We start from the raw sequence: 26,378 nt of genomic DNA, 5'->3' as shown, positions 1-26,378 counted from the left end.
TGCATGTGCCTCTTGGCACATATTTTTCTCGCAGGAGGCTTGATACAAGCAGAGTCTGTATGAATGAAACCCAAGTCTTTATTTCTGTGCAATGCAGTGTAATGTGGCTGGATCACATAGATTGACTTGTGAAGTTTGTATGCTGGGGTTGGGGGTGGGGGGGGCTTTATTAAGTTCAAAGGGTAGAGGCTCTAACACTCTTGGTTCCAGAGGTGAGGATCCACCTCAGGGCACCTTCTTCCTAGGAAAATTATGTGTTTACATGTCCCCAGAAACCCCACACCATTCTCGCACTGCTGTGACATAAGCCAAGAGCTTTTTTCAGACCCTGGGTCTGGTTGTGGAGAAGCTCCATCTCTCAGAGCTCAGTCAGATCTACAGAAAATCCAGCCAAAAGAGGAGTCTAAGCAGTGTGCAGGTTTCTTACTTTAAGGTCACTTGCCTTGAAGTGAAATACACAGGCAGCTTTGCCACATGCGTGAAACTGGCCAGAGAAAGGGGATCTGAAATGTGCATTTCTTTCCCTCCGCGGGGCTGATCTTGCTATACAGATCTCCATGCCAAATGCTGGTCTCCTGGTGGTCTCTCCCCCCACTTCTCCATTATTGGGCACAGAACAAGGAGCCCAGTCTGCCTCCTGACAGTTCTCCTAGAGAAGCAGGGCCGGCTGCTGCCTCACCCGTTCACCAGAAATCACCGTGAGAGAGAAAGAAAAGAATCTGCTCTGTGGAATATCAAAAGGAGATCTTTTTGGCTGCTTTTATTCTTTGCCTTAACCAGCCAGCAGCAGAGTATAATTTGCTAGTATCCTGCATCATTGTCCTGGCATGAAGAGGGTGAACTTTTCTCCATCCACAAATGCCTTGCCCTACCCCTGGATGGACGTTCTCCTTAGCTCTGGGGACATCAGATATTTCCATGGACAAGCAGTGCTAGGGAATCCAGTCCTAAGAACCACAGGAAGCAAGCATCCTGGACCCTCTTTTCTTGTGCCTCTGCTCACTTGGGGAAGCTGTAGCTAGTCCTTGGCTGGCTGGATTCTGGGGGATCACTCCCCCCCCCCACTGGCTAGAGGGCCCAACCCCTCTTTTTGGAGGCAGAGGGAGAGGAAAGTGGGAGAGCGGCAACACAAGTGAATTGTGAGCGGATTGGCCTTTCGACAATGTGAGTCTTGAGTGGACCTGAGCCAGCATCTCTCCCACTGGAGGTGAGGCCAGGACTGGGATCCCCTTTAGCCTGTCTTATGTGGCCATTCAGGGCTGGCATGTGCCTGCCCTAATCTCTCCCCTCCATGTAAAGTGGTGAAGCAATAACAAGTGAGGTCCCATTCCCATCACCACGCTGAGCTTTCGAACCAAAGCCATGTCTCCTCTTTTGCAAAGTTTCCATCCCACCCACTTTGCATTGACTTCTGTTTGGCCAGTTCTCCTAGTACATAGGTTCAGGCAGGCAGCAAGGAGCCTTCCAGAACGGTTCCAACCCAAGCACGGTAGTGGGCGGGGGGGCAACTGGGGTGGAGAGATGTGCTCGCTATAGCAAGGCAGCCGGCCCCTAGAACACCTGCCATCCGCTGCAGCCCCTGGTCTCTGCTCGAAAGCCAGTGTAGGGTATCTCCTTTCCTACCCAAGGAGAACATGGCCATTTCTGAACACAGTACTGTAGCCATTTTCTTTGTATTTTTTCACTTTTCTTTCTTGAAGCCTCAATTGAAGAAAAAAAAAAGGGAAAGAGAGAGGAATTCTTTCTTTCTGATTTGTGTATAGCTTTTATTTTGTATGCAGTTCTGTTCCATGAGTTTGTTGGGTCGGGTTTGGACTGTACATAGTTGTGAATAAGCAGATTGTAAATTATTCTAAAAAGAGTAAAAGAACCTTACAAACAATACCCTCCCTTTCCCTCCCAGCCCTGCCTCGGTTTCTCTCCCCAAACTCCTGCCGTAGGACCTGTGGGGAGTGTATTGTGGAGAGCAATGAGGTCTCTGAGAGACTCTCCAGCTGCATTCTCTCCTCGAGAGCTCTGGGACGCAGGCCCTGACCCTGCCCGTTTCTCCTGTCTGTGTATTTATGGTGTAATATAGACACATTGGAAATTGTAGAATTGTCATTTTTCCTTGCAGTGTCGTTAATCAGCTGTTGCAATGTTCTCTCTCGAATGTTACCAAAACCGTTCAGCAGCCGAGCTCACAATAAACCAGGAGAAAGGGAGTCTTTGTGCCTGTGACCTTCACCTGCCTTCTCTGCAAGGCTGCAAGAGGTGTGAGTGTTTTTTCAATCCCTGGAGGCCAAAAGGAGAGGGGAAAAGCCAGGTCCAGACTAAGGCAGCTGCTATGGGCATCTCATTTTGGGTGTCGTAAGAGGGAATGGCGCTGTGGGTTAAACCACAGAGCCTAGGGCTTGCTGATCAGAAGGTTGGCGGTTCTCCGTTGCTCGGTCCCTGCTCCTGCCCACTAGGAGTTCGAAAGCACGTCAAAGTGCAAGTAGATAAATAGGGACCGCTCCGGCGGGAAGGTAAACGGCGTTTCCGTGTGCTGCTCGGTTCGCCAGAAGCGGCTTAGTCATGCTTACCACATGACCTGGAAGCTGTACGCCGGCTCCCTCGGCCAGTAACACGAGATGAGTGTCACAACCCCGGAGTCGGACACGACTGGACCTAATGGTCAGGGGTCCCTTTACCTTTAAGAGGGCAGCAAACTCTAATGTTCTATTGCTGTGGATGCCGTTGCCCTGGAGATGTGGGGGGGCATGGGAGGGATCTGTTGCTTTGCCTTGGGCAGCAAAGTGTCTTGGGCTAGCCCTGGACAGGAGCCAAGGAGCCCAGCAGGCATTATTTTAATTCAACCCCAAGGAATGCCAACTCTTTCCAAGCGAGACGTGGTGCCATCTTCAAGGGCTCTTGGATTGGAGTAGCGACACACTCGGCGCAGCTCCAAAGACTTTTGACTTTAATGCTGTGCCTCGTCCCGTGGGGTTTTCACTGTTCTCACAAACTCATCCCCTTTTCATGTCTGTCTTGAACGTGGCACTCTCAGGCTGTCCTGATTACAAGCCACCATGATCTATTTTGACGCACAGACACACACGGCTAGAATGAAAAACAAAAATTACCTATATAAAACATAAAAAATAAAATTCCGGTAACTATTTGTTGCAATTAATAGAACATGCGGGAAGTCATCAGTTAACAAAAGCAGCAGTCAAAGGCCTTTAGAAAGATGGGCTTTTTGCCCCCTTCAGCAGGAAAAGAAAACAGGATTGCCACACAGCCATGGACCAATAGTAACATCAGCTTCAGCTCCCCATAACATGACTGTCCTTCACAGAGTGAAAGCACCCAGAGCAGGGCTTACACTGCAAAGGCTAAGTGCCACTTCTTGAAATAAGAAGTGTCTTGGGCAATGCAAGGTCTTCATGGTTCAGCATCTTGAATTGGGTCCGGATGCTAATTGGCAACTGGTGCTGCTGCTGCTGCAAATCAGGACAGCTGTGTGCCATTAGGTGGTGAGCAGCAGACATTCTGTTTCTGCAGGGTCCTCTTCGAAAACATCACTCTATGTGGTGCATTGCTGTGATTTATTCTGGAGGCTACCAAGGAAGAGATAAACAAGGTAAAAATCTCTTCTTTCCAAAAAACGGGGCAATGTCTTACCTACCTGCTGCCACCTTCTGGACACTTCGTGCAACAATGGGCTATTGAACAGCCATGGTTCCTGACGGCTGAGCGGGTTGGTTGAACTAGTTCAAGGCACGGCATGCTCCTTCTGCCCTCCTCCTGGAGCGTCTTTGTAATTGTAACGTTTTAAATAAGACGCTTTATTTGCTGCTTTCTAATTGTTTTTAGTCAGTTGCATTGTAGCAAAAACAACAAAGTTTCTAGTGCTCCTAGAATCACTAGCAGATTTGTAAGCACGCCCAACCAGCTTTTGTTGTCCTGTGCATCTCCAACTGTTGTCCTGTGAATCATGGAATCGAAACCCTTGAGTTGGAAGGGACCCTGAGGATCATCAAATAGCAGTGGATGAGGTGGGTTGGATCAGGGAAATGATCCAGGTTTAGAGGAGGAAAGGGTCCTCTATCTCCAGGGCCCCAAACGGATTCTGGGGCCATTCAGGTAGCGTGTTTATGGAGGAACCCTGCAGTTTTATACAATTTATTACAGTAAATTAACTCAATAAAAATGCTGAATCGTGGCAGAATGAACTTAAGTGTTGGTAAGGGACTGAAAACAACTGCCTCAGAACTGTGTCACTGTCATAATGGGCTTGATATAAATTAATCAAAATGTATTTTTATTTGTATGTTTGATTTCTGACTCGCTCTTCGTCAGTCAACAATATAAAAATACAATATTTACATTGCAACAATATAAAAATACAATATTCAAACAGTTTTACAGCTCAGAAGATTGAAGCATTTTCCCCAACGAGGGGGTTTGGCACTGGAGCAGGGGAGTCAGCTGTGGGGACACAAGTTTATAAAACGATACATGTGTAGAAAACGGATGCAGCCTCTTCCATACTTTTAGAACACAGTGGCATGAAGTCAATCTGCTCCTCTAGCCTGCCCTCTGCTGGACAGTTTACAGAATCAACATAAAACAGCAATCAAACAGATCACACAAGATAATGTGTTACAGGGTTTAATACAGCCATACAATCAAAACGAGCTCATGTGCAGGACGCAAAGCATTCGTGTTTGCTGAACACCGCATTCTGGATTGCGAAGAATTTGCTGCAGTGCTATACTCGCTTGCCTGGGAGTAAGCCTCCGTTTTACTAAAGGGGCCTTATCCACCCACCCCAGTTGATATGCAAATGATTCTCCTGTTAATCCAGAGGGAAGGGAGCGAAAGTGAGTCCTGTGAGCCTGCCTTGGGAGAACAGATTGAACTGCATGTATATTTTCTATGCATGTTTACCGGGGAGAAATATCCGCTGAGCCCAATGACATGAGTTTGCAACCTCAGTCATTCAATGCAATGTAGACAGCCAACTGATGTAACACAATCATGATCGGATAAATGTGAAAACTCGGTTTAATAAATTGCAATGTAAATGCCTCCTAGGCCCTACTCCACATACTATAAACATTCACTGAAAACTGGCCAAACTATCACTTCTCTAACAACAACAAACAAACAAACAAATTTTCCAGTAGCACCTTAGAGTTTGTTCTGGGTATAAGCCTTCATGTGCATGCAAGACTGGTATTATATGAACTATCCCTTATTTAGAGTAATCACATTAATTAGTTGCACACCTTACAATTTCTGTGTTTCTTTCTCTCAGGGGACACTTCCATCAAACCAACCACATACTTCATTGAGTAAGTAGTATCGCACGCAGCTTCCTCAGATAACTTAAGAGCTCTGCCCTGGGACATAAAGCCTTTCTGGTCCTCTTCACAAAGTGCTCTGTATAAAAGTGTTCAATCACAACCCCCCATAGCACCTTGGAAAATGGGCTTTGTTGTAAGAGGTTATGATAGTTTACTGATAGTGCCTGTCCACAACTAAGTCACCTTAATACCAGCAGTTTTCTAGTAGCACCTAAAGATATAACAAGTCAACGAGTGCAAATTAATGCTAGGGGTTGCAGCCAATGCTAATCCTACTCAGAGTAGACCCATTGAAGTTAATAGAAACAATGTAGGGGGCCTTCTCAGTAGTGGCGCCCACCCTGTGGAATGCCCTCCCATCAGATGTCAATGAAATAAACAACTATCTGACTTTTAGTAGACATCTGAAGGCAGCCCTGTTTAGGGAATTTTTTAATGTCTAATGTTTTGCAATTTTTTATGTGCTATAAGCTGCCCAGAGTGGCTGGGGAAACCCAGCCAGATGGGTAGGGTATAATTATTATTATTATTATTATTATTATTATTATTATTATTATTATTATTGGCTCTGAGAATAACATAGTTGGATACAACCCTAGATAATCAAATCTGACTCTGCATTTGCTATTAAAAACATAAGGATCAGGCCAGAAGCCCACAATTTGCCTGATTTGATGCTCCCTGAGGCATTTACGAGACACATATATGGCACCAGGCCCACAGACATTCTCCCTTGCTTTGGGTAGGTCTACTTCCATATAGCAGAGCAGATAATTTTTGTAACTTTAACCTTCCTTGCCAGTGGGGGACTCTCACTTCTTTGTCCTGAAGGATGCCAGAGGTTTGGCAAAGGGAAGCTGAGCAATGCAACACCGATGACTTGCTTCTTTCCCCTGAACACCAAAGACTTCTCTGTGACTCAGTAGCACATGACCTCGTAATTATTACACGGGGCAGTTTCTGTTCTCCGGTGCCACGTTCCTGGTAAATCATTCTCCCTAATTTATAACCATCTATTTTTATCATTGTAACCCCCCCACTCTGCGCATGGGTGACACTCTCTCTCCCCCCTCCCCCTCCTGAAAAGCACATAGAGTTGAAGGAGGAAGAGCAGAACTCTTTCCCACCTTCCTTTTCCAGCTTGATGTGCTTTTTAAGGCTCAGATTAGCACCTGAGCAAAAAATGAAGCAACTGAGAGTAAGAAGGGGAGCAACCCAGGACGCTGAGAGGGGCAGGGAGGGAAACGGGCCATCTGGGGGAAGGCGGTTACAGGTAGGTAGCCGTGTTGGTCTGCCATAGTCAAAACAAAATAAAAAATTAGAAAATTCCTTCCAGTAGCTCCTTAGAGACCAACTACGTTTGTTCTTGGTATGAGCTTTCGTGTGCATGCACACTTCTTCAGACACACTGAAACAGAAGTCACCAGACCCTTATATATAGTGAGAGAGTGGGGAGGGGTATTACTCAGAAGAGTGGTGGGAATGGGGGATTGGCTGATAGGTGTGGAAAACCTGTTGATGACTGTTAACGACTACAATTGGTCTTACAGGAAAAAGCAAGGGGTGAGATGGCTAAAGATACCGGTAGCTTTGTCTTGTATAATGAGATAAAAACCCAATGTCTTTGTTCAGACCAGGTCTCTCCGTGGTTTTAAGTTTGGTAATGAGTTGCAATTCAGCAACTTCTCTTTCCAGTCTATTTCTGAAGGAAGGCGGGAGAGAGAAAGTGGGCTCAAGAGGAAAAGAGGGAGAATGAATGGGATATCGGGAGAAAAGGTGAATGCACACCCACTTGCGTGTCAGACCAAGTAAGGATGCTCTTGAATCTGCATAATTTTTTAACTGACACCCACCCCCTCCACTCCAAACCACCATAAAATCAGAGATTGCTTCTGCCTCTATTGACTGAAACCGTTAAGGTGGCAAAAAACCTGACTCTTGAGGCAGTGGATCTTTATGGGCCCCCCTAATTTCTGGAATGGGACGCAGGTGGTGCTGTGGTGTAAACCACAGAGCCTAGGGCTTGCTGATCAGAAGGTTGGTGGTTCGAATCCCTGCAAAGGAATGAGCTCCTGTTGTTTGGTCCCTGCTCCTGCCCTCCTAAACCAAGTAAATAAATAAAAATACTTAACTGACCAACTGAGTCGCAGATAGCTCGGTTCTGCCCCCACAAGCAAAAGTCCTGCCCCCCCTAACATAAACCCTGGCTACACCCATGGGCAATGCCCATAAAATTTGGGCAGGCAGACCCCCTCAAATATTTGGCTCCTATGGTTGCAAAGGCTTTATTCAAAGCTGTCCCGCGTGCGCAAAGTAATTGCCCCTTTCCCCGCTGGCACCCTCAAAATCTGCTCGAGGCCTGGGGGGGGGGATCCATCCGGAGCAGCAGGGGAGAGAAAGGGAAAGTCGCCTTGCGCAGTGCTCGCTATATTAACTGGAAGGTTGTAGCGCCGTACCAGGGAGAAAGCCTCCCCCAGTCCCCGCGGGGGAATCAGTAAGACACGCGTCGGATTAAAACCTCGCGGCTAGGAGCAAAGGCAGAGCACGTCGCATCTACTTGCACGGAAGTCTGCGATCCTACGGGAGCAAGACCTCCGGAGTGACGGCAACGGAACGTGTTGCTACTTGCGCATGTTTTCAGGGCTGCGCGCGGGGAACAGCTGCTGCTATGTGGCACCCCCGTCCTCCTCCCCTCCCTCCCCTCCAGCCTCTGCCCCGGAGCGATTCTCCGCCCTCCCTCCGCGCCCCCCCCCGTTCCTCCCTCGACCAATCCAAGCGCGCCCGGGCGAGCTGCGCGGCTCTGGGGTGGCCGGAGCGGGGACTCTTATTGTGAAGCGGAGCGGCCGCTTCCCTCTCTTGCTTAGTCATGCTGACTTACAGCCCCGCGCTCCGCCTCCTCCTCCTCCTCCCTCCGCTCCGCGCTCCTGCCTTCCCTCCTGCGGCGGCGGCGGCGGTGGCGGCAGTGGCGGCGTGCGCTATGGAGGGCGAGCGGAGTGCCCGGTCGGGCGGCGGAGGACGGCGAGGGAGGCGGCGGCGGCGAGGAGGGCAGCCGCGGGCGGGTGAGTGGTCGCCTATGCTCCCCGCGCCGCTTTCTGCACATGCACAGAAGGCGGCGCAAGGGGCCCATCCTGTTGCTTCCTGCTCTTCTTTCTCGTCCCCATCCTGCGTGGGCCCGCCAGGCGGCTGCTGCCGGTGGTGCTGGGCTCAGGCCCGAGCTGTGGGTTCCCCATAGCTGTGGCCTGGCGGGGGGAGCCATGCCGTGGCTGGGGAGGCCTTCTGCCTGCTCTCCAATCAGGAAGGCCCCTACCCTTAACTTCCAACCAACAAGAGTCACCCTGATGCAGCTGAAAGTGAGGAAGCGAGCCTGGGGGGTGGGGTGGGGTGGGGGAGAGGGGGGTCTCTCAGGCCCCTCGAGGAGGAAAGCGCAGGGGCGGGGAGGGGGCTCTGCCTTTGTCGAATTGGTTCGGGGCGGGAGGTAGTTTTGTTTCAGACTGTTTGCACCTAGTGGGAAGATGCGTCCTAGCCGGAGTGTGTGCCTTTGTTATGGGGCAGGTAGGCGAGCTGGAGAGGGTGTGCTGGCTTAGGGGAGGCGCCTCCTTGGGCCGTGGGGATTGTAAGAGGAGGGGCGTGGGGCGTGGCGGGGAAGTGAGAAAGTTAGGACGGGCTCGGCGGTGCTTGTTCGGGGTCGGGCACAACTCGGTGCGGAAGCGATTTCAAGCGGGCCATCTGTAAATATGGCAGTATTTTGAAAGGTGTCCCATGTGATGGGCGTGGCCCGGGATCCCTGGTGATGTCATCAAGAGGTCTTGCTTGGTTGGGGGTGCAGGATCCTGGAGGTGCATCCAGGGCATACGAGTCTCAGATTGTAGGGGGTCAGCTCCAGATGTTGTCGGACTATCTCCATCTCCCCAGACAGCATGGCCGGCAGGGAGGAGGGGCATAGGCTCCCCTTGTGTGTCTCAGAAATTAATTGGGGAAATCTGGGCACCAGAGCCTAAGTTTTCCTCTGGGGTGGGGCTTGTGGCATGTGGAAGAAACTGCTGAATGTGTACACAGTCCTCGGTGCACTTTACGGTGCGCTGCAGTTCCGTGGCAGAAGGATGTGTTAGGCCTTTGCCAGCCACAATGAAACCAGCACACAAACCCCCACTTCCTCTCCTGCAACCTACATGCAGTGCCCCCCCCCCAAACACTTGCTGCCCTCTGAGGCTCGAAAGGAAAAAAGCGGTCAATGGATTTTATAATAATTTTTTGTAAACTAATGACCTGGCTTTTACTTGGCTTAAAGTTAAATATAGTACTTAATCACTTACAGGCTGTTTCCCCAAACATTATTCTTACTCTTATTTTATTATTTCTACCCTGCCCAAATGGCTGGGTTTCCCCAGCCACTCTGGGCAGCTTCCAACAAAATATTAAAAATACAATAAAACATCAGACATTAAAAACTTCCCTAAACAGGGCTGCCTTCACATGTCTTCTAAAAGTCAGATAGTTGTTTATTTCCTTGACATCTGATGGGAGAGCGTTCCACAGAGTGGGTGCCACCACCGAGAAGGCCCTCTGCCTGGTTCCCTATAACCTCACTTCTCGTAGTGAGGGAACCGGCAGAAGACCCACAGTGCTGGACCCCCTGGCCGAACGACGGGGGTAGAGACACTTCTTCAGGTATACTGAGCTGAGGCCATTTAGGACTTTAAAGGTCAGCACCAGCACTTTGAATTGTGCTCGGAAATGTACTGGGAGCCAATGCTGGTTTTTCTGGACCTGCATTAATATGGTCTTGGCGGACACTCCCAGTCACCAGTCTAGCTTCCACATTCTGGATTAGTTGCAGTTTCCGGATCGCCTTCAAAAGTAGCCCCACGTAGAGCGCATTGCAGTAGTCCAAGCAGGAGATAACTACAGCATGCACCACTGGCAAGACAGTCCACGGGCAGGTAGGTTCTCAGCCTGCGCACCAGATGGAGCTGGTAGACAGCTGCCCTGGACACAGAATTAACCTGTGCCTCCATGGACAGCTGTGAGTCCAAAATGACTCCCAGGCTGTGCACCTGGTCCTTCAGGGGCACAGCTAACCCATTCAGGACCAGGGAGTCCTCCGTACCCGCCCGCTCCCTGTCACCCAAAAACAGTACTTCTGTCTTGTCAGGATTCAATCTCAATCTGTTAGTTGCCATCCATCCTTCAACCGCCTCCAGGCACTCACACAGGACCTTCATTGCCTTCAATAGTTCTGATTTAAAAGAGAGGTAGAGCTAGGTATCATCCGCATATTGATGAACACCCAGCCCAAACCCCCTGATGATCTCTCCCACCAGCTTCATAAAGATGTTAAAAAGCATAGGGGAGAGGACGGAACCCTGAGGCACCCCACAAGTGAGAGCCCAGGGGTCTGAACACTCATCCCCCAACACCGCTTTCTGAACAATGCCTAGGAAGAAGCAGCGGAACCACTGTATAGCAGTGCTCCCAGCTCCCAGCCGCTCTAGCTGGTCCAGAAGGATGTTGTGGTCGATGGTATCAAAGGCCACTGAGTGATCCAGCAGAACTAGGAAACAGCTTTGACCTCAAAGAGACTTGCAAGAGCTAAAGAGGGGAAACACTTCCAGATGTTGACAAACTGCAACTTAACACCATCATACTTGTCTCTTCATTGGTCGTGCTGGCTGGGGGCTGATGGGTAATCGAGTCCAAAAACACCTGGAGGGCCACACATGTTCCCCACCCCGACAGTAAAATCCCAAAGAAATGAACAAGCAAGACCTATGCCACACAGTGGGAGATATTGATATCCACGGTCTTCCAAGTTGTCCAGCTTAGCTCCTGACTTTGAAGGCCTCTGTGATAGGAGCATATTTCATTCCTTCCTAATAGCAGCAAAAGATATGAAACCTTGGGTCTCTCACTTGTGTATAGGCCAGGGGTCGGCAAGCTTACCGAACGATGGGCCGGTCCACACTCCATCCATCGGAGGATGGGCCAGAGTGTGTGCACATGCGCGCTCTTCCAGGTCAGAGGAGCGCCCATGTGCCATGTGCCACACAGGCACCATCAACCCGGAAGTCGGTCGCCGCACCGGTAAGAGCAGGGGGGTCGCAGGGGTCGCCATGGGCCAGATAGACGAGCCCCGTGGGCTGTTACCGGCCCATGGGCCCTAGGTTGCTGACCCCTCATATAGGCAAAGCCTCCATACAGTTTCATTTGTGAGATATCGAGGGCACTGTTGCTTTACTGAACAAACAAGAGAAACCACTCCTTTCGTAGAGCAAAGAACCCCTGTCACACTTGCATTTTCTGCTTTCATCAAGGTAATACGTTAGAACCTCGAAGGAGAAACAAACATAAAAAGGTGGTCTTAACTCCTAGCTTTTCTGTATTCAAACAGGCCGCAAGTAAGTAAGGCTTTAGTTGCTTAATTGCTAATCAAAGTTTGCAGCTGTGATCTTTATACTTTACTGTTTTTCTGCTCACGTTAAAACAATGGCAACAGTGCTGCCTCCACATAATTAAGAACAATTTTAAATTTCTATACTTCCCTTCATCTGAGGATCACAGGACAGTTTACAATAGAAGAACACAAAAATGCCTAACATAGTAATAAACAAAAACAATACCCCCACCTCCACCACGAAGCCTTTGGTTTCCCATCCCAACTTTTGGTCTGTATTTGTAACTTGAAAAGAATTTTACATGCTTTTAATTGCCAAATGCCATCCAGAATGTGCTATTTTAAATTGCAGGAGTAGCAGCTGCTTCACTTGAAAGTGAATCCTTATGACCCAAATGTAGGGTTGCCATACATCTGGGGAAACACAGGCATATCCTTGTTTTGAGGGCCAACATGCTCATCTGGGTGGATTTTTACATTTTAAAGGAAATGTCCAGATTTCTGAGAGTTGGGGGGGTGGGGTTCATGCAGCTCGGAATAAGGTTCCTCTGCACCCCGCGCCCACTGCCAGCCCAAGCTGGGGAAAGAGGCTTGTGGGCACGGCGGCAGCCCTATGCACCTCTTTCCCTGGCTCAGGCTGGCAGCAGCTCGGGCTGACTTCTTTTTCCCTCTTCCACGTATGGCAACCCTACCGAAATGTTGATCGCTGGCGTTCCTCTCAAAACCAGGTGTTTATTTTTGGAAATTTTAAAATTTGGATTTTGGAGTCACACAAACTTTAGATTTCTCAGCAGCCTTTGAATTTTTTCACAGCATCGAATGTAGCAAGAGCTTAGACTGGTTGCTTCATGGGCCTTAGGAGCCAGGAGTTATTCTGCCCCACTTGTGGAGGAACTCCTCACACAGTTCCCAATACAGTGTGGGATTTCGATGGTGTCTGCCAGTCCTGGACTTCTCTCCTTGTTATTCTCCAACATACTTTCTGCTGGATTTTCTGGCACTTAGTAAGATCCTTTTGCACGTTCCCGCCCCACCCTTCTGACTTGTTTCTGTTTTTCATGCCCTCTTCTGAGGCATCCTGTATCCCTTGCTTCAAGTGACTCTGTGCTGGATGGAGCAGGAAGCAGAAGATAAGGTTGCGACTCCATAGGGCCCTTCGTAGGCCCCTTCCTTTCAAGAAGGGCAACACAGAGATTGAGTGATTTGCAGGCACCATCTTTGCAAAATGCCCCAAGTGGCCAAGCCTTTGTTTGCTGAAGTTGGGACAGAGAGTGCTTCTGATCCTCTCAGCCCGTCTGGTGTGGGTCTCGTGGTCTTTGCCTTCCCAGCTTAAGAGGGGCCTCTTGATAACCTGGAGAAGGGCGGCCCAACATTTTGTACCACGTGGGCCACAAGAGTACTTTGACATGGAACCCAAAGGCTGCACACTGCCTTGTTGCAGAGGGGCAGGGGAGAAACGTAGCCAAAATTTGACACCTGCCCTCGCGCTGCCAGTTAAGCAGGGTGCCAGGCTTTGGGAAGGCAGTGTGAGGACCAGGGGGGGGCGGGGGGGGGCAGCGGTCAGATGTTGCTGAGGGCCGTCAAAAAAGGCACTGAGGGCCACATGTTAAACCACCCTGACCTGGAGTGAGGTGTGGGTGGCTGAGAGAAGTTCAGGGAATGATTTCCTGCCAGTGAAAATGCAGCTTTTGATGTGGCAAAACTGCATAGGCACACCATGCCATGTGCAGCTCCGTATTCTCCCTTCCCATCAGGTTTCTTCGGCGCTTCTCTCTCTCTCCTTGCCCAAATTTGTGAGAGTCTTCATTAGGAGCCTTGTGGACAAATATTTAAATTTTAAATCCTTGAGCATCTGCATCAGAGATCTGTCTCCATTTTCCCAAGTTGCTTTTCTAGTGTGACATTCCCCCCCTCCCCGCACAGAAAGCACTTCTGTGTAGGAAAAGGGGGGCTCTGGGCAGGGGCTGGCACTGGAGGTATTCAGCAGGCCTCTGACAGGACCCCTTCCTTCTGAACTGCCTCTTTTCCCACCCACATTCATTTCTTGGTGAGAACAGCAACTCTTGGCTCTTCCCTCCCGGGAGGTGAGACAAGGCAGAGGCTAGTAAACAGTCAGCTGAGGGGCATTATGGGGACAGTATATCAAGGGCATGGGGACCAGCAGGTTAAAGGGAAGCTTTTGCTTGTTCTCTGGGGTTCATCCACACTTTCCCGTGATTTCTAGACACAGGTCCAAGGCTGGTTTTTTGTTTTTTTTGGTCCCACCGCTTTCCCCAAAAAACCCATGGTTTTGCTGCTGAATCGGAACAACCGTCAGTCCGCAGAAATTCCAATTGACGTTTGTTCCATTCATCGGTAAACAGCGGGTTTTCCTAGGGGAAGCGGTGGGACGAAAGAAGACGCATGCCCAATGGAAGTGTGGACGAACCCCTGGTTTTGCCTGAGGGAACTCGCAGAGGGAGAAAACACTGCTTCCCCCACAGATACGAAGAATTGGTTGCCAGCCACGGGTGGAGATTGGCCTGCTCTCACCATTTGGTGCATATGTATTTTGCACGCAGCGCTGCCTCTGCTAAGGAAGCAGGGAGGGGGTTACGCACCGTTTGCACAGTTTCCTCCTCCAGTGAGCTGCTTTTCTCTTGTAGGAAACCCGCCCCTCCTGAGGTGTTTCAGCAACGATGCCAAGCCCAGAGAGCCCCTTAATCCTCCCCTTTTATACTGCTCCTAATCACACGGGGCTCCTTCCTACAGAGATTGCAGAACGCAGCTGGCTTCCTATTATCTCACTCCTGTACCTTGGGTGAGCCATTTAGGAGCAGATCCAGCCGTCTGCCGTTGGGCTTGCCCTGCTGGTGACGTCATCTAGTGCAGTGTTTTTCAACCACTGTTCCGCGGCACACTAGTGTGCCTCGAGATGTTGCCTGGTGTGCCGTGGGAAAAATTGTGTTTATTTGATTCCTATTCAAGAGAATTACTTTATATATAGTCAATATAGGCACAGAGTTAAATTTTTTAACATTTTCTAATGGTGGTGTGCCTCGTGATTTTTTTCATAAAACAAGTGTGCCCTTGCCCAAAAAAGGTTGAAAAACACTGATCTAGTGGGAGCAGCAGGAATGCAAGTTGCCTGCCCTGTTTATTTCCCACAGGGGAAATGAATGAATCAGTCAGTTTGGAGGGTGGCAGAGGTGGGTGGAATATGCATCTTAATTTCTTAACTCCTGACAGCACCCCAGAGCTGTGTGAGGTCAGGGGCACTGCGTATAATAGAACTGGTTCTCTGTTGCACCCCCGGCCGCCTGCACGGGGGTCCCAGGTCCAGCATCAGCAGCCAGTCCTGCTGGTGCACAGGGACCCATGGCAGATTCCTGAGGGTACCTGAATGTGAGCACTGTAGCCAAACCCCACTCCCTTGGCCTTGCCTTCTGTGCCCCCTCCTCCGGCCCTCTGCAATCTTGAGCTAATAAGAAAGGCACACCTAACAAGGCTGTCACAAGTTTGCTGTGCGCAAAGCGCTTTGAAACTGTGGGGAGCTATATCTGTAGCAAGAAGTGATGATGAAGATGACAAGATTTGGGGCAAGGGAGGCACAGTTCGCAGTTTGCCTTGGTGTGGAAGCTATACCTATGCAGTACTGCTGGGTTACTCACAATTTGAGGTTGGCTGTTCAGGGACCTTTATGTTTGTGTCCTCTAGGGTGCATTCTTAACACGAGCTCATTCTCATCCATGTAATAATAACATTAGTATTTGTAAGCGATTAAACGCTGAATGACGGAACAGAGAAGAAACACTCAGAATGGTGTCCTGGGATGGAATGGTCCACTGAAGGTATGAGCTTCAGTTAGCCTCTGGCATGGGTCTCCTGGAGAAGGGAAGGGGGTCCAGAGGATCGCATGAGAGCTGCATAGGACGTCCTCCTCTGTCAAAGGAGGACTTCGGATATGGAGCTCCGAGTGAGAGATACTCCTGCGCCCTGTGTAGGGATCTTTGTTTTGAAGCTGCTTTTCGATCGCTCAAATCCAGTGTTAGAAACTCAGATATATAAGCTAATTGCCAAATGGCACCTTAAACCTAGGTTATTTTTCAGGGAACTATCCCTGGCGCAGCACAAGGTGGTGGAAGGGCTCTCAGGATGCTACAGAGAGCCTCAGTCCCACTTGACCAGCGGCACCTCTTCCAGCAGTGAAAGGAGCAGTGACGCTTCTAGCGGGGAGGGGGAGGGTTCTCAGGGGAAAGGGAGTCGAGGCTCTGGGGATGTAGGAGAGACCCCATACTCCCTTGGGACCCAGGGCGATGCAGGGGGAACGCAATTTCCGTCGCCCCAAAGATGTCGTGGGGTGAAAAGGAGGGATGGAAGGTGGGGTTTTCGTATACCGAAACTCTTTTGTTGGGGTCAGAACCAGAAGGGACCATTCCCGGATTCTGAAGCCGCTTCATACAGACATGTATTTTTACGCTCGGCACTGTACATGGTTTGCACAATAAAACTTAAAAGGAAAACTCGGAGGTTTTGGCTGTTTACTCATGAGCAACAAACCGAGAACCTTACAGTTATGGTCACCACAACAGAATGTCTAGGTGCCCTTTTTGGAGTGGTTTTATTATTCATTTCATTTCATTTCATCTTTATATTTGAAAGAAAAGCGGTTTGCAACACATTAAAACATTAAGTAAACAGGAATGTGTGAAGGAATTCCTTCCTTTCCTTTCATTCAGCTGCATTGGGTATTCTTGGGGTGGAGAAAAACTCTTTTATCTGTTTTTGCCACCCTATGGCATAATTCCCCCATCATCCCACCCTCTCTCTTTGACTCACCTATTCCCCCCCTCAAACTAAAAACCTTCCTCGTGCTTGGGACTATCCTTTGCCGAAATCAAAAGGGCTGAGGAAGAAGTGGATGGAAACCTGAAGGGGGAGATGTTCCCCGTGGCTCGACACCTCACCTCACCAGACCTGTCGGCTTCTCTGTCCTTTCTGCAGGTGCAGAGACCTGGCTGCTTGCAGGGGCCCTGTAGACAGCTGCCTGGCCGCTTGCGCCACCACTGCTTCTTCCTCTGTTCCTTCGTGCGATGAGTGTGTGGCTGCAACTGTGATGTACTCCCCAGAGTGCAAGGCGGAGGTGACTCCCTCGCACAATGGCAACCACACCTTCAGCTACACGCTGGAGGACCACACCAAGCAAGCCTTCAGCATAATGAACCAGCTGCGCTTGAGCCAGCAGCTCTGCGATGTCACCTTGCGGGTCAAGTACAAGAACATGCCCCCGGCCGACTTCCAGGCCCACAAGGTAGTGCTGGCCTCCTCCAGCCCCGTCTTCAAGGCCATGTTCACCATGGGACTACGGGAGCAGGGCATGGAGATTGTCCCCATCGAGGGCGTCCACCCCAAAGTGATGGAGAGGCTCATCGAGTTTGCCTACACGGCCTCCATCTCGGTGGGCGAGAAGTGCGTCCTGCACGTCATGAACGGGGCCGTCATGTACCAGATCGACAGCGTGGTCAAAGCCTGCTGCACCTTTCTGGCCCAGCAGCTGGACCCCAGCAACGCCATTGGCATCGCCAACTTCGCCGAGCAGATTGGCTGTACCGAGCTGCACCAGCGGGCGCGGGAGTACATCTACATGAATTTTGGGGAGGTGAGTGCCCGTGCGGAGGCAGGGGCATGGTGGGCAGGCCTTTTCAGAGCCAGGGTGGAATGCTCTGGGTGTGGGGGAATGTCTGGTCGCACGAGAGAACTGCTGCTTCTCCTGTTCCAGGAGGAGTATGAATTGGGCTGTCTTTCTTCATGTAGTCTGCTACTCCTCTTCATGGAGGAACACTCCCCACCTCCTTGAAATTTGCCAAGCAGTGCCTCCACGCTGTCATCTTCCAGCTCTACAGCCACTAGGGAGTCTCCTACTCAGACTCCTTAAACCCGTGAGAAGCTGATTCTGTCGCCACCCCTGCATTCTGTCCATTTCCCAAACTTGGTGTGGAAATGTGGGGCTGCACGTGTTCTTGTTTGTGACAACAGGGTCTCGTAACTGAGAGGCCAAAGCCTGGCTCAACAGAAAAGGGAAGTAAGGAGAAATAGTTATGTAGGTTGACCGCACTTAGTGGTGGCAGGAACAAGCTTATCCCTCCCCCAAACCTGGGGTGTGCAGGCAAGCCATTTCTTAAATGACTTTCGAACACCATTGCTTCTGAACTTGGTGCCATTGCCTCATGCAAGTGCTGTTCACACAGCCTTTAGTCTTAACCAGATATGTAGATCCGCCTCCCCCAGTTCTAAAATTTGTCTTCTTTTTGCAAGAAGATGTTGGCTCCTATGGGATTTGCCTAAAGCTGCAATGGTTAAAACGTTTCTAGAGGGTAAAGGAACATCAGTACAGTTGCCTTGTACTGATTCCAACCATTCATTTGTTTTGCTCAGCATTGTCTGCATGGACTGGCCACAATTCTCCAGGGTTTCAGACAGGACCTTCTCCTGTCTCTCCCCATAGATTCCAGGGTCCTTCTGGGTACGAAGCAGATGCTCTTTCCCTAGGAGCACAGTCAAGCTCCACCCTCCGTGGGGGCTCCCCCAACACGCTGGCTCCTCCTGGCCTTTGCATGTTGGGCACAAAGGCCTCGCGGCTGCATCCATGTGCCTTCCAGTGAATGCATTTTGAAGCATCTGCAGGATCTGGAAGCCTGCCGTATCAGGATTCCCCATTGTGCCAAGACATCTGCACATACATATTCAGCAGAAAGTTCTTAGAGGTCCCCTTTGCACTCAACACACAAAGGTTTGAGATGAGCTCCTGCCCCTCTGCATAAGTCTTAACTCTCACAAGTTCAGGCAAATGGCTGGGGAGAGCTCATGAGGGTAAGAATTTGGTAAGTTCTCTTTGAGTAAGTTGTTAAATATTTAAGAACATTTAAAGAATATAAAGACTGTACAGGAACATTTCTGTACTACTGGTCTTGCAGATGTGATGAAGATGGAACACCTCTGTGCTTAGGATAACCCAAAAGTGTGTTGTTCAATAGGTGTAAGCATTTATGCTACTATTTCCAGCATATGCATTTCCACTATGAGGCCAGAGTTGATAGAAACCACCTTCCAACAGCCCAACTTGTAACCCTTCTAACAGACGCAAGGACTGGGGAGTTAAAATCTTTGCTGCTGACTTAAGCTGCCACCCAGGAAAAGTGGGTCCTTGGGTTTCTTATGTCTGGGATCAAATATAAGAAACTTTCCATCTCTCTCACACCTGAAAGGTGAAAGAAGTACTTGATTAAAATCCAAATAAAAGAAGAGCCATGTCAGAGGTGGGCTGGTTTCTCAGATGTAAACAATCCAAGAAAATATGCCAAAAGTGTCTGTACATTTTTTCAGATTCTGCTCACGGTCCCCCTGGTCCCTGGTTTTGGAAGGTGAATTCCCACCCAATTTTAAAAAAAAGTTTGGGGAGTATTACTCCTTGCAGGCTGAATCTAATTTACTCCTCAGCATTCATCTGATGCGCTTGGAAGCAGCCACCCTACCCCGTAAGTGATGCTGGCAAATGTGCCGATGAGCCCATTGCCATCACGGTGACTCTGCTCAAGCAGTGATACAGCAAAGATGGCAGCAGCTTCACCATTGCCTTCCAAGAGTTATCTCAGGCGGATGGCCCAGCAAAGTGGTCAGTAATGGTAGGATCCGCTCCTTCACCTCCTAGGAATGCGCTTGCAGTCCTTTCAGCAACTCCAATATCAAGAGGCCTTGGAACAAAGGCTAGCTCCGCAAAACCACCGCCAGCAGCCAAGGAGCTTTGTAACATAATCTCTCAGTGTGGTGTCAGAGCCAGTGTGGTGTAGTGGTTAAGAGCGCTAGACTCGCAATCTGGTGAACCGGGTTCGCTTCCCCGCTCCTCCACATGCAGCTGCTGGGTGACCTTGGGCTAGTCACACTTCTCTGAAGTCTCTCAGCCCCACTCACCTCACAGAGTGTTTGTTGTGGGGGAGGAAGGGAAAGGAGAATGTTAGTCGCTTTGAGACTCCTTCGGGTAGTGAAAAGCGGGATATCAAATCCAAACTCCTCCTCTTCTTCTCATGCAGCCCCTCGCTCATCTGAGAGCCTCAGAAATCTCCTGCCTCACCACCCCACCTCAGAACTCTTTTATTTGGCGGGGGGGGGTGGAGAGGAGAGAGAGAAGGGTGCTCTAAACTTGGTCTTCTCCTGCACCACTCCTTGTGGTCTCACCGTAGCACCAGAAGGCACTTTGCTCCCCCTTGCAGAGCGGTCAAGGAAAGTGTTGTGTGTTGAAGGGCTGTAGCGAATCTGCAAAACGTCTCCTGCAGAGTTTTGCTGTCATGAACCGGGTCTCTCTCTGCCCACCCCACCCCCCCACTGCAGGTTTCCAAACAGGATGAATTCTTCAACCTCTCGCATTGCCAGCTGGTGACGCTGATCAGCAGGGACGAGCTGAACGTGCGTTGCGAGTCGGAAGTCTTCCACGCCTGCATCAACTGGGTGAAGTACGACTGCGAGAACAGGCGGCTCTACGTCCAGGCGCTGCTCAAGGCCGTGCGCTGCCACTCGCTCACCCCTCACTTCCTCCAGATGCAGCTGCAGAAGTGCGAGATCCTCAAGTCGGACTCGCGCTGCAAGGACTACCTGGCCAAGATCTTTCAGGACCTCACCCTGCACAAGCCCACCAAGGATGTGCCTTGCCGTGCGCCCAAAGTGGGGCAGCTCATCTACACGGCAGGTGGCTACTACCACCGGTCCCTCAGTTACCTGGAGGCCTACAACCCTTGCGACGGCTCCTGGATTCGGCTGGCTGACCTGGAGGTGCCCCGCAGCGGCCTGGCCAGCTGCGTGGTGAGCGGACTCTTCTACGCGGTGGGCGGGAGGAACAACTCCCACGACGGCAACATGGACTCGAGCGCCATTGACTGCTATAACCCCATGACGAACCAGTGGTCTCCCTGCACTCCTATGAGCGTGGCACGTAACCGGATTGGTGTGGGGGTGATTGACGGCATGATCTACGCGGTGGGAGGCTCCTTCGGGAGCAACCATCACAACAGCGTGGAGAGGTAAGGGCTGGGTGCGAAACGGGACCCTGCAAGAGTACTTTGCTCCAGAGCGGCAAATCCAAGGCTGCAGAGGAACAATCACAGCGGTGTGTGTGTGTGTGTGTTCCTGCTTCTTCCTTTGCAGCTGCGGCTTTTTGGTGCTCTTTAAATTAGACACCTTCTCTCTCTCCCCCCCCCCCCCGTGCTTTTAGAAAGGAACAGATACACTTGGGAGGGCTGGGGAGGAGCTGAAAGGGAGAGAATATTGCAGGAATGGGAAGGCAATCAGTTCAGACATCTGGCAAGAGTGATCTGCCCCTCTTTGGTGGGGAGAGGGAGGGAAAGGGAAGGTGATGTCAAAAAGAAAGGACCCAGCTTTAGCGGAGGCCCTGCTTACGCCTGGTTTTGGCCCCACCCACCACTGACATGTGGCTCCCTACAGATTATCCTTTAAGGAAATATAGCCATGGGCATAGCTGGGGGGCCAGCTTCCCCCCTAGCTCAAGTAAAACAATAGAAATAACTGACCAATCAAATCGATTTTGCCCCCCCCCCAACAAAATTCCTGGCCCCCACCAAGTCCTGTCCCCCCGCGCAACAAAAATCTTGGCTACACCCATGAATATGACCCAGGCAGGAAAGGGGGCTGAGTCTAGGGAGGGATGGGGAGCTCTGTGGCCCTTCATACATTGCTGGACTCCCAACTGCCAGCCAGCAGTGGCCAGTGGTCACGAATGAGGGTGGTTATAGTCCATCAATGTCTGGACGTACGGAGGTCCCCCATCCCTAGTCTGGGGCATCCGCCCATCTGGCATGACCCTGTGGGACTCGCCTGCACAGGTACTGGGTGGGTGGCAAGGGCCTGTGGGTTCTCAGGAGGCTGCTGTCTGTGCCAGCAGCATGCACAACTCAAAGCTGATGGCAATTTGATGATCTCATTGCAAAGGCAACAGGGTTGCCTGGGTGCTCTTTTTCTCCCAGGTGCCTGGAAGTGAAGAAAAGTCAACAGGAAGGTTATTTTGAGGGGGGGCAGGAAGTGGCTTGGCTTCAGAATTGCTGATAACTGAAAGAACCACAAAGGAAGCCCTGGCACTCTGCCCTGACCTGGAAGAAAGTACCTGGAGAACCAGTGTGGTGTGGTTAAGAGCGGTAGACTCATAATCTGGGGAACCGGGTTCGTGTCTCCACTCCTCCACATGCAGCTGCTGGGTAACCTTGGGCTAGTCACACTTCTCTGAAGTCTCTCAGCCCCACTCACCTCACAGAGTGTTTGTTGTGGGGGAGGAAGGGAAAGGAGAATGTTAGCCGCTTTGAGACTCCTTCGGGTAGTGAAAAGAGGGATATCAAATCCAAACTCTTCTTCTTCTTCTAGCCGCAAACCTGCTTCCCTCTTATCTGAGGTGTCGGGGAACCGGCATGAGATACCCAAGGGTGAGGAAATAGCGGCCATTTTGATAGTCCTATTTCACACAGCATGGAGGTCAGAGGACAGTAAACAGGCTGCAGGTGGTTCCCCTCTGAGTCAGGAGCAAAATTCAGTAGTTTCCTGTCGCTCTTTCTGCACCGTGCCTCACCTAGGTTGGTCACATGGCCAATGATCCTTGCTTTTTCAAAAAAGGAAAAAATAGAATGTGCTCTAAAACCCACGTTTTGAGCATGGGTGCCAGATATACAGCCAGCCTTGGCTATGACTTTTAAAGTAGGACCTTGCAACTTTCCGGAGGGAGGGGGTGGCGGTGTGTGGAATGCAGGTTTCTAGAGACTAAGACTGTTCAGACACCCCTGAAAAAAGGAGGTGGGGCAGAGATGGTGTCAGCAGAGAGGCCTCTGGTGAATTGTCCAGGAACAGAAATTTACCTTTCAGTTATTTCCTTGCTCCTTTGAAACCAGGAGGGTTTCGATCTTCTCTTCAAATGGAAGCCAGATATCTAGTTCTGTGCTGTTAACAATCTTCCCTTGAGTTTTGGGGAGACCTTTCGGCTACACAGGGGCTCTGCTCATCTGCTGTTGTTTGACTGTGACCTTTTGGAGAAGGCCCTAGGAACAAGGTGGTGGTGGCAGCTGCTTATTTGAAGCTGAACATGTGTGAAATGCAGCCTTTCCTGGCCAGCAGCTAGTTCTGTGGAGTGGTCGCTTTGTGGAAGTGCTGGGGCAATGGTTGACCAGGAATTCGTGCCCCAACATGGACTGCAAGCATGTCCTGTCTTTTGCAGCTGCCCCTCCCTCCCACAAGCGCCTCTGGATACAGGAGCCAAGATTTGGTGCCCTCCTTCCTGCAGTTGCTTATCTCTGTGCTAGCCTGAACCCCTTGGTTGTGCGCACACATTGTCGACATGCCCTGAGGCGTCTCCTCCCCTCTCTTCCTCCAGGTACGAGCCAGAGCGGGACGAGTGGCAGTTAGTGGCGCCCATGCTCACCCGTCGCATTGGTGTCGGGGTGGCTGTGCTGAACCGTCTCTTGTACGCGGTGGGGGGCTTCGATGGCAATTGCCGCCACAGTTCAGTGGAATGCTACTACCCTGAGCGGGACATGTGGGAGATGATTGCCCCAATGAAAACCATCCGGAGTGGAGCAGGTAAGTGGGGCGATGGAAAGGAATTGGGTTCCTGTGTCCCAGAACCTTCACCAAGGCTGTCTTTTCTCTGCTGGTTGCGGCGAGATTAGAGGTGCACTCCCTTCGCTCTCATCTGGCCATGGGTGCTGCCTGTGTCGAGGGATCCGATTTGGTTTTACTCTCTGAATTTCCCAACTGCTCTTGAACTGAATGGGCATCCTAGATTGACAATGGTGGTAGTAGAAGTAGTAGCGGTAGTGGTAGTAGTAGTAGTAGTAATAATAATAATAATAGGCCATCCATCTAACTGAGTTGTCCCAGCCACTCTGGGCAGCTCCCAACAAAATATTAAAAATAAAATCAAACATCAAAAACTTCCCTCTGCAGGGCCACCTTCAGATGTCTTTGAAAAGTTGTCTAGTTCTTTATCTCCTTGACATCTGATGGGAGGGAGTTCCACAGGGAGGGTGCCATTACTGAGAAGGCCCTGTGCCTAGTTCCCTGTAGCCTCGCTTCTTGCAGCGAGGGGACCACCAGAAGGCCCTCGCTGGACCTGTTTCTGGGCTGAGCGATGGGGGTGGAGACAGTCCATCTAGTATACAGGGCTGAGACTATTTAGGGCTTTCAAGGTCAGCACCAACACTTTGAATCGTATGCTTGGAAAGGAACTTATGCTTCGTTAGGTAGGCCAAAAGACTTCACACGTACTGCTTGAAACGAGACACTGCGTAAATATCTGCAGGGCCTCTGAATACGGTGGGATGAGTCGGGGTCAGGCTAATCTGTCTTAACACGACTGCTTCCTCCCACAGGGGTTTGTGCGCTCAATAACTGCATTTATGCCATGGGGGGCTTTGATGGCACACTACAACTCAACAGCGTGGAGCGTTATGATGTGGAGGCGGGCACCTGGTCCTTTGCGGCACCCATGAGTCACCGCCGTAGTGCGCTAGGGGTCACTGTGCACCAGGGCAAGATCTACGTCTTGGGTAAGCATGGCCAGGGTAGCTCTCAGCTGGGAGGGAGGTGACAAAAGAACAAATGGCTGCGGAGGGCAAGGTTAACACAGCTCTTTTTTGCCCCCAACCCCTTAGCGTATCTATACTTTTAAGAGAGAATATGATCATATGTATGGTGGATAAAGACACTGGGAGGAATTCAGGGTGGGGCTAAACAGATTGCTCCATCAGCCTGCCTGATGAATTCATCTCCCCTATCCTCTCCCCCCTATGCTGTTCCCAGGGTTCTCCCAAGCCAATATGGGGGTGTCACAGCTATTGCACTAACACAAGTCTGCTGGCGCTGTGGTCTAAACCACTGAGCCTTTTGAACTTGCCGATCGGAAGGTTAGCAGTTCAAATCCTGACGGGTGAGCTCCCGTTGCTGTCCCAGCTTCTTCCAACCTAGCAATTCGAAAGCACACCAGTGCAAGTAGATAAATGGGTACCACTGCGGTGGGAAGGTAAATGGCGTTTCGATGTACTCTGGCTTTCATCACAGTGTCCTGTTGTGCCAGAAGCGGTTTAGTCATGCTGGCCACATGACCCGGAAAGCTGTCTGTGGACAAACACCAGCTCCCTCGGCCTGAAAGCGAGATGTGCGCCGCAACCCCAGAGTCGCCTTTGACTGGACTTAACCGTCCAGGGGTCCTTTACCTTTTACCTGCCTTAAAGATCCTGCAGGGAAAAACAGCCTGGGCATACAAACACATGCATGTGTCCCTGGAGCTGGAGCCCCTCTCTTTCGGGTGACTGGACAATCTGTGGCTGCCTGTATCTTCCTGGCAGTAGTGACGACAATGATGTTGTTCACTGCCCACTCCCCAGACCTTAGAAAGCCCACATGACCCGGAAAAGCTGTCTGTGGACAAACACCAGCTCCCTCGGCCTGGAAGCAAGATGAGCACAACCCCATAGTTGCCTTTGACTTAATCCAGGGGTCCTTTACCTTTTTACATATGCACAGGCATGGTGGGAGTGATTAGTTGGACATGGTCACTTGATTCTCCTTGTGTGTGTTAATTCCTGGCTTTCTCCCCATGCAGGTGGCTATGATGGTCACACCTTCCTGGATAGTGTTGAATGTTATGATCCCACCACCGATACTTGGACCGAGGTGACCCACATGACATCAGGCCGGAGTGGGGTGGGGGTGGCTGTCACCATGGAGCCATGCCGCAAACAGGGCGATGAGAACTGCCATTGCTAAGAGAGTGCAGAGTTTCCTTTCAAATGGAGGAAAGAAAACAAATGGGAGAAGTTTCAGTATTGAGACATGCATAGTGCTAAGTTCTGTACTGCCAGGACCAAGGAAAAGTGCCAAGGATGAGCAAAACTTCAAAACTGAATTTGAACTACCTATGAGTGGCAGTGACTGTGAAGAACTGTCCCTGCTCTGTGCTTTTATCAGGGTAGTGTATCTGGTGATTTACGATTGACCCTGCCTCATTCTAGTATTGGGAATCGTCTAAAAAAGGAACCTGCCTATGAGAATTGCAGAAGAGAGCTTGATGCTCACAGTGTCCTTCTTCCCAGATCTCTGGCAAGTGATGGTCTGGCAAGGAATAGTCTAATTATTGGGGGTGGGGGTCTCCTTTGCATGGAATGGTTGGGGATACCTTGTAAATAGACCATTCCTGCTATTTGAAATGTTTATTCAACAGACAGTTTGACATCAAATTCAAGTCTGGATTTTTCTAAAACTCTCTCTGCCTATTCAAACTGGTAAATTTTGACAAACCGCTGCAGAAGGAGGGAAGCAGACTGTTTCCTCTTGTGTGGCTGATAGTCCTTCAAGTAAGTGAACATAGAACAGGACCTAAAAAGACTTCAGGTGGGCCCTGGCTGCTTTTGAATTATTACCACATCATGAGAAGTGCTTGGCCAGGGTGCTTCCTGCATTGATTGGTTTTGTTTTTGTTTTTACCATCCAACTTACTGGCTTGAATTGAACTGGTTTTTAAATTACACTTCTCACACAAATAAAGCAACTTTTTGCGATTAGTACGATTAGTGCTCTCTATTTACAGCTCTGACAAAAGTTACAACAGGGAAAGAAACCCTGATCGCATA

The 26,378-nt window shown here is 50.3% G+C and overlaps 1 protein-coding gene across 1 annotated transcript; it reads left to right on the top strand.

Moving 5' to 3' along the window:
* Positions 1-8,324: 8,324 nt before the first annotated feature.
* Positions 8,325-26,312, top strand: KEAP1 (kelch like ECH associated protein 1). Its single transcript, XM_033172958.1, has 6 exons — positions 8,325-8,392; positions 16,708-17,362; positions 20,089-20,774; positions 23,123-23,328; positions 24,120-24,296; positions 25,352-26,312. The coding sequence occupies exons 2-6, from the start codon at positions 16,820-16,822 to the stop codon at positions 25,513-25,515; spliced, it is 1,776 nt and encodes a 591-aa protein (XP_033028849.1). The 5' UTR covers positions 8,325-8,392; positions 16,708-16,819; the 3' UTR covers positions 25,516-26,312.
* The last annotated feature ends 66 nt before the right edge of the window (positions 26,313-26,378 follow it).

This window comes from Lacerta agilis, chromosome 16, assembly GCF_009819535.1.
Source record: "Lacerta agilis isolate rLacAgi1 chromosome 16, rLacAgi1.pri, whole genome shotgun sequence".
Lineage (NCBI taxonomy): Eukaryota > Metazoa > Chordata > Lepidosauria > Squamata > Lacertidae > Lacerta > Lacerta agilis.
The sequence above is the reverse complement of the archived record's forward strand: the minus strand, read 5'-3'. Positions and strand labels throughout refer to the sequence as shown.